Genomic DNA, 12,297 nt, shown 5'->3' with positions numbered 1-12,297 from the left:
GCTTGAGTTTGATTGATTGCTCTCTGGGAAATACAGTCTAGTTTAAGATTACTCCCATTTAGTATTTTGCTCACAACGGCGGTGCATTCATTTCAGAATATCACCACTTTGGTGGGAAACCTTGTGTGAAGGATAGCGAAAGGGATTTGCAGGTGTTAGTGTGAGGTGTGTAAGAATAACGGTGTAACATTGAGCTTATTGGCATTGATTTTTGTCCATTAGCCGCTCTGATTCGAGGCAACAGGACCAACTGCACACAGTTCTCTCGCAAGCTGGATTGGCTGGTCAGCAAGCTAGAGAGATTGGAGTCCTCATCAGGTAAATATCCCTATACGTCAAAGCGGACACATACATTAGCACTGATTACAGAGGTTTTATACATTAATCAGTCTGTCTTGTGTAGACATAAACTGAGCGACCGGTCATCAGCATCTGCACAGATCAATGATTTTAGCTCAAGCTCCATGTCACAGCAGTATAACAGATTCATAGCAGCATAGGAGCAGTAGATAATTTTCATTAAAAAATCTATATTAATTTGCTTAAACAACTCTCTGCTATCTGATTATATAATGCCTTTATCATTCCTTGTGTTTACTGCGATGCAATATTAATAAAGCAATTCTATACAGGCATTTTAGAGGTGCTTCACTGTATCCTAATCGAGAGTCCAGAATCTCTGAACATCATTCGGAAGGCCCACATCAAATCCATTATTTCTCTGCTGTACAAGCATGGACGCAACCACAAGGTCAGCATTTGCTGTTTCTACACACACACACACACACACACACACACACAAACAAACACAGATGAGTGTGGAATATAAAGGATGTTGCTGACCATCCAGAGCCTTAAGATGGAAACTAATACCTGCCACCCTGAATACTATAAATATTATATGAAGAGCTGAAAAAGCTTTTTTCCAGTTCTGTATATAAACCCTCATTTCTACCTTCCATTTAGTGTAAATCTGTATATTTCTGTATTATGGGGGGATATAAACTACCATTCAAAACTCGACAGTTGGTAAGATTTTTTAATGTTTTTGAAACAAGTCTCTTATGCTCACCAAAGGTGCCTTTATTTGGTCAAAAATACAGTAAAACTGTTTTCTATTTTAATATATTTTAAATCTTAATTCTTTCTGTGGTGGCAAAGCAAACCAGCAGCCTTTACTCCAGCCGTCAATGTCCCAAGATCCTTTACAAGTCATTCCAGAAAAATTATTTTTGGTAACATTATAAATGTCTTTACCTTTTAAATTTTCCTGACCTCAAAAATTTGAAAGGTAGTCTAACTGTATATGATTAAAAGTTTGCTTATACTTCACAAGGCTTTTTGGTAGTATGACCATTCCTCCTCTTCTTCCTGGACATGTCCTTGACGGAATTTCTAAACTGCCTAAAATGACCCGGGTTTGGCTTAGTTTTCCTATTTTTTCATACTTGCTGAAGGTAATGACCGAAAAGTAGTTTGACCAATAGTGTGCGAGCATTATACATAATCGTCCAATCGTGATGTGAGAATATGGGATCTACAGAGAACGGTCAAAGCAATGCAAATAAGCATATGTAAAGTATGAAGACTGTAGAGCACATCAATAGGAAAACAAAGCTAAATCCCGGACATGTTAGGCAATTTTGAAATCCTGGCCAGGAAATGTCTGGGAAAAAGAGGAGACATGGCGTCACCCTAGTTTTAGTGGTGCAAACATTCAGATATTTTAACAAGGGGCAGGTATCTACTGGTGTAGACCCTTGCTACTTGACTTGAGAATTCCTCTGTCTTACATGACCCATAAAATGTGGGTCATGTAAACTCGTAAATACATTCTAGGAGCTGCACAGCATGTTATGCTAGCAAACACTCTCAAGTATGCACTTGAGAATATGCAGGCATAAGACTATAAATTTGTGCATAGGTAAAATGTGCGGTATAAAATAAGTTTAAAGCAATAAAACAACTACATTGTTAAAATGTCTTCCATGCTTCCTTGCAGATTTTAGATGTTCTCTGTTCCCTGTGTGTCTGCAATGGTGTGGCTGTGAGAGCCAATCAGAACTTCATCTGTGACCACCTGCTTCCCAGGAGAGACCTGCTGCTCCAGACACGATTGGTCAATGATGTCCAAAGGTTGACAAACCACACACACACACACACACACGCACGCACGCACGCACGCACACACACACACACACACACACACATGCACACACAATTTTCTTAATCAGAATGTTTGTTTTTCAATAAAAGTACACAACTGTTCAAAGTTTGGGGTCGGTAAGTTATTTGTGAAAAAGTCTCTTATGCTAACCAAGGTAGCATTTATTTGATAAAAAAAAATACAGTGACATAACAGTAATATTGTGAAATATTATTAAAATTCTGAATAAATCAAATATATTTTAATGTATTTAAAATGTCATTTATTTCTGTCATGGCAAAGCTGAATTTTCAGCAGCATTACTCCAGTCTTCAATGTCACATGATCCTTCAGCAATCTTACTAATATAGAAGAACATCATTTGTTTAAATTACATTTTTTTTTGTCTTTCACTGTCACTTTTGATCAATTTATTATGTCCTTGCTGAATAAAAGTATTGATTTCTTAAAAACAAAATCTTACTGACCCCAAACTTGTGAACAGTAGTGTGTCAACATCTTTAAACAAGATTTAGTCGAGGAGCAAAACTGTGTGTGACTTGTTTTTATGTCTTATTTTATATTTATATTTTAATATTAAATTGCATTTAATTTTATTTTACAATTTTATTTTTGACCTTTTTTCAAAAGTATTTATTTATTTATTTTTTTGATTTATGCTGCTACCCAATTTACTTCAGTACTGTGACATATTTCCAGCTGAAACTGAATATTGAATAGAGGGTGTTTTTTTATTTTATTTTAGCACACCTCCCAGCATCTCTCGCTTGCAGTAAACTAACGGTTGGAAGGGAGTAGTTAAGGATGTTCTGCCTAAACTTTCAAACTGACATCATCAGAGATGGAATGCCATTCCAGAGTGGAATCAGATTTTGATTAAAAATTACCAAGACAAACTATTTTTTTCTGTGAATTTACACGGATTAATTGTTTACCTCAAGACTAGCCATGTGCACTAACAAAGTAAATAGTGTCAAGTTTGATTTCATGCAGACTCAAAAAAAGTATTTGCCAACAGAGTTTTTTTTTTTTTTACAGATGTTTACACTAGATATTTTTACTAGACCACAATACAAAAATACAAATATTATTAAGAAAATGCAATTTTTCTGTGAACCTGTCAGTCATTATCAACCCACAAACCTTCTCAATGGAATTTTTTTGTGCTAACTTTGCTAATAATTGAATGTATTTTTTTCTGTAATTCCAATGTGATCTCTGTGTTTATTTACAGTATGAGACCCAATATCTTCCTGGGCATGAGTGAGGGCTCGGCACAGTATAAGAAATGGTACTTTGAGCTGATCATCGATCAAGTAGACCACTATGTGACCAATGAGCCCACCCACCTTCGTGTCGGCTGGGCCACCACCAAAGGCTACGCCCCCTATCCTGGGGGTGGAGAGGGCTGGGGAGGAAATGGTGTGGGTGATGATCTTTACTCCTATGGTTTTGATGGGCTTCATCTGTGGTCAGGTACTTTTAAGGCTGTTTTACCCATGTTCCTCACTGCCTGATCTAATATGACATTATAAAAAATGCATATATGAACATGACTTTATCTGAATCATTTGTGATACTCTTGATTGACAGTAGTATTCACAAAAATCTACTAAATTGTTATTCTCTCCACGTCTGATAGGGCGAATCCCACGGGCCGTGGCCTCTATTAACCAGCACTTGCTGAATTCAGATGATGTTGTGAGCTGCTGTCTGGATCTCGGAGCCCCTAGCATGTCTTTCCGAATTAACGGTCAGCCCGTTCAAGGCATGTTTGAAGACTTCAACGTAGATGGCTTCTTCTTTCCCGTCGTCAGTTTCTCTGCAGGGGTCAAGTGAGTTTCTCTAATATAAAGTACCCTGCACTGAGTAAGAGTTTTACATAAATAGCAAGAAGGAATATGGTTAGATTTAGCATACATACATTTTGAACATCCTGTAGCAATCGTTCAACATGGTTTTCTACAATTTTTACTTTGAGCGTAGCACTTCTGCAGTGATTGTACAGGAGTTGTGCTATGTGACAAATGAACTCTTTCTATTTTTGCGCTTTATCCGCCCTAAAGCACTTTATGTTCAATCAACAGAGACAGGCCATTACTCACTTGACTTCTCAACCAACTCCAAACAAATTAAGTAGCACCAAGACATTTTTTGGACAACCCAGTGTTGCTATTAGGATTAATCAAGTAATTGATCATGAGTTTGAGTGCCCTCTTCATGTTTTTTATTCCACAAGGGTCCGTTTCTTGTTGGGTGGACGCCATGGAGACTTTAAGTTCCTCCCTCCAGCAGGCTATGCACCATGTTATGAAGCCCTGCTCCCTAAAGAAAAGATGCGTGTGGAGCCTGTGAAGGAGTATAAAAGAGACCTGGAGGGAGTGAGAGATCTGCTGGGCACCACAGAGTTCCTGTCCCAGGCTTCCTTCATTCCTGTTCCTGTTGATACCAGCCAGGTGAGATGATATCAGTAACTGAGTAATTCACCATGTTTTTACACTCTATTCTACCTGTTCTCAAGTTCTACCATGGCAGCAGAATTAATCCAAGATTAATCAAAGATTGCGATATTGCTATAGTATACAGCTGTACTATAAAATAATAATATTTATAATTATTATTAATAATTAATAATAACAATAACAACAACATCAATAATAATAATAATAATAATTATTATTATTACAATAATCATTATAATAATCATATTCTAGTTATTATTGTTACTACTATTATTAAAAACTTGTTTTTATTTTACAATGAAATATTACAAAAGTAATAATTTTATATTTCCATGGCAGCATAATTATTAATCAAAGATTGCGATATAGCTATAGTATACAGCTGTACTATAAAATAATAATATTTATAATTATTTATAATTTATATATATATATATATATATATATATATATATATATATATATATATAATTTATAAAAATAATAATATTTAAAATGATTATTTATACTTAATATATTATTTTATAGTGAAATTCTTCTGTCTTATTTTATAAAATTCAAGAAAATATTTTTTAATAATAATAATAATAATTATTATTGTTATTATTGTTACTCCTATTATTAAAAAATGTTTTATTTTATTTTACAATGAAATATCACAAAAGTAATAATTCTTATATTTCTATGGCAGCATAATTATTCCAAGATTAATCAAAGATTGTGATATGGCTATAGTATACAGCTGTACTATAAAATAATAATATTTATAATTATTTATAATTTATATATATATATATATAATTTATAAAAATAATAATATTTAAGATGATTATTTATACTTAATTTATTATTATTTTATAGTGAATTTTTTTGTCTTATTTTATAAAATTAAGAAAATAATTTTTAACAATAATTTAATAATAATAATTATTCTTGTTATTATTGTTACTACTATTATTAAAAAATGTTTTATTTTATTTTACAATGAAATATTACAAAAGTAATAATTCTTACGTTGTTTACTATTTTTAATAATTAGTTTTCAGTTATTTGATTTATACAGTTCAGATGTTAAATGACATTTGATGTTTTGCATTTGTTGTTCTTATTTTGTTGTCTTGTGATCCAGATTGTCCTGCCTCCACATCTTGAAAATGTGCGGGACAAGTTAGCTGAGAACATCCATGAACTCTGGGGCATGAACAAAATAGAGCTTGGCTGGATGTATGGCAAGGTAGGAAAACATTTAACGGGACACTATAAAAATACTAAACAGCATGAACAGAATTTCTCAGCAGAAACACGATCATCTCTGTATGACACAAGCACTGATATCAGGATAATTTCTGCTGTGAGACTTTAACTACTGGAGGAACCCAGAGGAGGATAATTGAAAATGTCAACCTGAATTGAGAGTCCTTGGCTGCATCTTAAATGAATATTTAAGCATGCCAAGCAGCAACACAGCAGATGGGGATGCAGATCTTATTTTCAGATATTAAGGGCAAAAGGAAACCGGTTTTATGCCTTCCACTGATCACTGCATGAGAGCAAATCCAGAAATTGCCAGGCACAATGGAAAAGCACTCTGATGACAGAGCTTTGCAGTATCACAGTAGTTAAGACAACCATAATGAGCAGCATGCTGTCCAAGAGCTTGCCAGAAAAATGAATTATGGTTGAGTGCTCCCTTAATTCATTTATTAAGAACAAATATTTCAGAGACCCAGCTGGTCTCTGATTAATCAGATTTTAATAAGACTTAGCTGGCTCAAGGTGGCATTGTTGTGAGCATGTGGGGTTACAGGACGAGATCAGCTTGGCAAGCAAAACTCTACTTTCATTCTGCCACCATTATTCAATCCTAAACGCTTTAGCCTTCTCTCTCGCATCACATCAATCTAAAGAGCTTTATGGGTCATAAATTAAAGAGCGGTATTAGCTTCGGAGTGTCTGACTTAAATCATACCACTGCTCTTGCTGATTCATTCCTGTCACTGCACTGATTAATTATTTCACTTGCTAATTAATCAAATAACTGTCCAGAAATAGTTCTAAGTAGAAATGCTTAAAAGAAGAAACAGTTAAAGGAAAATGTACTTTTTAAAATGTAATTTGAAAAGCATTCTTATATGTGGATTTGGTGCTCAAGAAACATTTCTTATTAATGTCAATGCTAAAAACAGTTGTGCTGCTTTATATTTTTGTTTAAACTGTGATCATTTTTTATACTGTTTTTTTTTTCAGGATTCTTAGAGAGTTTAAAAGAACAGCATTTATTCAAAATTGAAATCTTTTAGAAAACATAAATGTCTTTGCTGTCAACTTTGATCAGTTTAATGCATCATTGCTGATTAAAAGTATTCATTTGATTTAAAAAAATCTTACTGTTCTTCAAACTTTTGAATGGTAGTGTACTGTATATCAGACATCAACTTGTGTAAAAAGTTGGAATCAGCCTTCTGGAATCAGAAGTGCAGAATAATAATATTAAAGATTACATATCTGTGAATATTTTTACTTCTATATTTTTTTTTTTACTTCTGTAGAATTTATTGCAGTTCATACACTGATTTACAGATGACTTGATAATATTTGCTATTTTTCAGATCCGAGATGACAACAAGAGACAGCACCCTTGTCTTGTTGACTTCACTAAACTGCCAGAAACAGAAAAGAATTATAACCTGCAAATGTCAGCTGAAACTTTGAAGTGAGTATTACCACAATGACTTGCATATAAAAGGCTGTAGATAAGGCAATTATTATTAAAATGCTTATGGTAATTAAACATATGTCAGTAAATATTGATAAGCTGTGGCTGCAAAAATAATTTCATCCCAATAGACCCTCTAGACTTGGCAGTATTTTAGAATGAAACACAATAACCAAATCAATGAGGTGTTGAACAGATTCATTTCTTTTGATAAATATTGTAATGCATTACTTGTCTTTGACGCTTTGATTTGCATATTTCATAAAATACTGGCCAGATTGTTTTACTAATCATTTCCTCAGTTTTCTGAAAGTTATTCTCTTTCAGGACCCTACTTGCTTTGGGATGCCATGTTGCACAAGTCAATATAAATGCTGAAGACGACCTGAAAAAAATGAAACTCCCCAAGAAGTAAAACCAACACACATATTGAAAAATGTTTCTGTTTTAAAAATGGTTGGCCCTTTCTATCCTAATTCTTTTCTCATTTATATCCTCCTTATTAAAGCTACATGATGGCAAATGGTTATAAACCTACACCACTGGACCTTTCTGATGTGAAACTGACACCTGGTCAAGAGGTTCTAGTTGATAAACTGGCTGAAAATGCTCATAATGTTTGGGCCAAAGATCGCATTAAACAAGGATGGACCTATGGTATTCAGCAGGTAACTATGTCCTGTTCAATATTCATTAGATATGACATTTGATTTGTCCGTTTCCCTGAAGGGCATTGACAGACCTATTAAGAATTATAGTAAAAACAGGAAAATGAACACCCTTACCTTTTTCCATAAAGTTGTGTAGCATCATCTCTTTTGCATTTTATTCGAAGGATTTGAAAAACCGTCGTAATCCACGGCTGGTGCCATATGCTTTATTGGACGAACGCACAAAGAAATCAAACAGAGACAGTCTTCGAGAGGCCATCCGTACTCTGGTTGGATATGGATATTTCATAGACCCACCTGATCAGGAGAGTGAGTTTTAATGGTTTTACTCTACCGTCAGTGATTATATATATATATAGAGAGAGAGAGAGAGAGAGAGAGCCTATATTAATTGTTCATACATTTCCCTTTCCTAAGATTTCACTAATTTTTTCATTCTGTAGCTGCTCACATAGAGAAGGAGGGCATTGAATCCATCCGTCTCTTCCGTGTGGAGAAGACCTACGCGGTGAAGACAGGGAAGTGGTATTTTGAGTTTGAGGCACTCACTGGAGGTGACATGCGGGTGGGCTGGGCACGGCCCGGATGCAGACCTGATATGGAACTGGGACTAGATGACCAGTCCTTCATCTTTGATGGCTATAGGGTGATTATCTGATACTGTTACATTGGTCTGTTTTATGCTGGTACAAGGTATTTTTAGTCAGTAAATACATTCAAAATGTATAGAACAAAACAGAAGTATATTCCGATTAATCTAAATGCTGTAAGATTGTACATTCTATCACAAGATTACCTAATAATGGTTGCTAATATTATTTAAGTTGATAAGCGATGATACATTATATAATTGTTTTTGTTCTAATCTAAAAATCGCTCCCAGGGCCGCCGGGTTCATATGGGCAGTCATTTCTTTGGGAGGACGTGGACTAAAGGAGATGTGGTGGGCTGCATGATCAATATGGAGGACAAATCCATGATATTCACCCTGAATGGAGAGATCTTAATCACCAACAAGGGATCTGAGCTCTGCTTTGCTGACTTTGAAACTGAAGATGGTAAACAGACAATAAATATCATAAACACAAAGCATATGTAAAATATTGTATATAGGCAAATCACATATTATCAGAATGAAAGGAACAGGGCATTCATTTTTTTTTAGTGAAGTACGTGGTCATCAAATTTCAGACCAAATGTTTTGTTCAAGCATAAATCAAAAATATGCAAAAAATACTGGGTTATACAGCTCATTTTTATTCAAGCATGTATTGAACAAAATGATAAACACTGACTTTTGTCACCATAGGATTCATCCCAGTGTGCAGCCTGGGTCTTTCCCAAATTGGCCGCATGAATTTAGGAAAAGATGCTAGTACTTTTAAGTACTACACTATGTGTGGCCTTCAGGAGGGCTTTGAACCCTTTGCTGTGAACATGAATCGAGAGGTCACCATGTGGTTCAGCAAACGCCTGCCTACATTTGTTAATGTACCAGAGGACCACCCCCATATTGAGGTACATATAGATGTTTTGAATTATATCCTTTTACTCTTTTGGAAAATACTGGGGTGGATTCTTTAAACTGCATCCCTTTTTTGTATTTAGGTTACTAGAATTGATGGGACTGTGGACACACCTCCATGTCTAAAGGTGACACACAAGACATATGGGACCCAGACCAGCAATGACGACATGGTCTGTTGTCGTCTGAGCATGCCTGTTGAGTTCCACTCTGGTCCTCGGAAGATCACTGATATCAATGAGGTGATCGCTGAGGACCAAAGAGCCAAGAAGGATGATGGAGGCAAGATTGATTATGGCAGCATTACAAAGGTAAAAAACTATAACTCTTAATACTTGACCTTGTTAATGCTAACCAATGTTTACTTATACATTGAGAATAATAAAAGAACCTTATTGTTGTACTCATTTTATTCTTAAGTACTTCTACTCTGTGAGAGTGTTTGCTGGACAAGATCCATCATCCGTTTGGGTGGGCTGGGTTACACCAGACTACCACTACTACAGCAAGCAATTCAGCCTCAGCACAGTTCGCACCGTCACTGTAACGCTGGGAGATGAGCGAGGACGTGTTCACGAGAGGTCAGAAGAGTTCAAAAGAGTGGTCCACACTTCCAAAAGAATCCCAAAAGAATTTTCACTCTGCTCCAACATATATCCCAGACATATTGGAAATTTCTCTTGATTGAATCTTGTTATCTTTTTGTCATCTCTTTAAATCAGTGTGAGGAGAGGTAATTGTTACATGGTCTGCGCTGGGGATGTTGTCAGCGGCTCCACAGGCCGTAGTAACACTGATCTGGAGATTGGCTGTTCCATAGATCTGGTCTCAGGCCTGGTCTCATTCACTGCCAATGGTAGAGAACTGCCTACTGCATACCAGGTAATCTCAACTCCTAACCTTTAACAAAATAGGACACAACAACATTGCTAGATGTAATTAACATCCAGGGCTTAGCCTGTTAGTACTGTGTCATAATGGAAAGCTCACTACAATTCAGTTCATATTTTCAGAATTTTTAATTTGACTATTAATGCTCCTAAGGTTTCCTAGAAGAGATAATAAAATAAGTGATAAACAAAAAACGATAACCTAAATATAAAGTGAGAATACTGTTATGCTTCTTAGTATAGTGGTGACAAACGTCTCAAGTTTAAATCCTAGAGAAACGTAAAAATTTTCTTATTAAAATTACCGTATTGTCCCGAATATAAGGCGACCCTGATTATAAGACGACCCCCCTTTTTCCAGATGTACCTTTTGGAAAAAGGCTTTTTGAAAACCAAATCTTGTTTTTCTTTTTGTTTGTTTGTTTGTTTTTCTCTCTGTAAAACACTTTTTTTTTTCTTAAATTATTTTCAAATTGCATATTTTTCCTATTTTAATTTTTGTTTTGAAAGTATGGTAAATACTGGTAAAATGTACCAACAATGACATTGAAAAATATACACTTTTTGATATACCATTGAAATAACAGGTAGCCCATCTGAATTATAGAACATTTAGGCTATCCATCTCATAGTAGCCAACCAAAATTTTATTATCAGTAGAAGTGAAATCTTATTGTAGTCTTCAAATCTGGGTATAGTCTTATGTTTTAAAATCACTTACAGAGGAAGTTTGGTTCCATCAGTCACGACTTTACAACACACATTACATTACATATTTTATGGCACACTCGTTATATGCGTTTTTGGCGCCACCTATTGTTGTGGGTGTATTACTGACATGTCAAAAGTCTAGACCCCGAATATAAGACGACCGCGTTTTTTCACATGTATTTCCAAGAAAAAAACATCGTCTTATATTCGGGACAATACGGTAAGTTTAAATTAGTGCTGTCAAATGATTAATCGCATCCAAAATAAAAGTTTTTGTTTACATAATATATATGTGTGTACTGTGTTTATTTATTATGTATATATAAGTGCTGTCGATCGATTAAAAAAAATGAACTAATTAATTGCACATTTTTTCTTAAATGAATCGCTATTAATTCCACCTAACATTAAAGTTTTTAAATATACTTTTATATTGCAATAATTTCACATTCAATCTTCAAATTGTACAAACAACATATTTTTAATATTTGTTTAATGGCATCTTTTTTTATGACTCGAAGCCAGTATCACTGATACCAAGTAATACTGATTTCAATATAAAAAATAATTCCCCTAATATTTAACCATTGACTATAGCCTTTAAACATTATATTATAATTAAGAGCTATCAATTTTAACATTTACAAGACTTTAAAAATAACATCTAATTTAGGTGAACTTAAAACAATCTTCACATAACCCATTATAATAAATGTTATATTTAGCTAGGCTACCTGTGCCCCTCAGCAGAAATATACAGAAATTGAAAAAAGTTATCAAACACTAAATTCTAAACTAAATACAGATAAATACTTACAGCTATATACAAGTTATTGATTTCCTCTTTTTTCGTTTATTCTTGATGAACAGACATCACAGCAGCTGGTTATTAGGTTGTTTTTGGCTGCTATTTCTTTAAGAGCTGCCGCTGCCGAATGTGACGCAGATCTGACACGCATCGTATTTTCTCTCAACTCTCTTGACCTTTTCTGACCCATTTCAGGTCGGACCCATTTCAGTCTCTACTAATGAGCTGATGAGTTGAATCTGGTGTGTTAGATGAGGGAGACAGTGCTGGGCTGCTCCAGGACAGTTTTGAAAACCATTTCATAGACATGTTCTTAATGTAACTCATAGACTGTATAGCATATTACA

General features: G+C 34.8%; 1 protein-coding gene across 6 annotated transcripts in view; it reads left to right on the top strand.

Moving 5' to 3' along the window:
* ryr3 (ryanodine receptor 3) overlaps positions 1–12,297 on the top strand; it is a 90,881-nt gene that overhangs the window by 36,644 nt on the left and 41,940 nt on the right. For all 6 annotated transcript variants that reach the window (XM_058757102.1, XM_058757103.1, XM_058757104.1 and 3 more), the window contains 17 exons: positions 223–318; positions 633–751; positions 2,003–2,136; positions 3,402–3,643; positions 3,810–4,002; positions 4,407–4,623; positions 5,759–5,863; positions 7,239–7,342; positions 7,673–7,756; positions 7,854–8,013; positions 8,181–8,325; positions 8,460–8,662; positions 8,900–9,074; positions 9,326–9,534; positions 9,625–9,852; positions 9,962–10,122; positions 10,264–10,423. In XM_058757102.1, the coding sequence (XP_058613085.1) occupies positions 223–318; positions 633–751; positions 2,003–2,136; positions 3,402–3,643; positions 3,810–4,002; positions 4,407–4,623; positions 5,759–5,863; positions 7,239–7,342; positions 7,673–7,756; positions 7,854–8,013; positions 8,181–8,325; positions 8,460–8,662; positions 8,900–9,074; positions 9,326–9,534; positions 9,625–9,852; positions 9,962–10,122; positions 10,264–10,423 (2,735 nt within the window). The remainder of the gene's footprint in view (positions 1–222; positions 319–632; positions 752–2,002; positions 2,137–3,401; positions 3,644–3,809; positions 4,003–4,406; positions 4,624–5,758; positions 5,864–7,238; positions 7,343–7,672; positions 7,757–7,853; positions 8,014–8,180; positions 8,326–8,459; positions 8,663–8,899; positions 9,075–9,325; positions 9,535–9,624; positions 9,853–9,961; positions 10,123–10,263; positions 10,424–12,297) is intronic.

The sequence above is a fragment of the Onychostoma macrolepis genome, chromosome 20 (assembly GCF_012432095.1).
Source record: "Onychostoma macrolepis isolate SWU-2019 chromosome 20, ASM1243209v1, whole genome shotgun sequence".
In the NCBI taxonomy this organism is placed as follows: Eukaryota; Metazoa; Chordata; class Actinopteri; order Cypriniformes; family Cyprinidae; genus Onychostoma; species Onychostoma macrolepis.
Note: the sequence above shows the minus strand (reverse complement) of the source record. Positions and strands in the feature narration are given on the sequence as shown.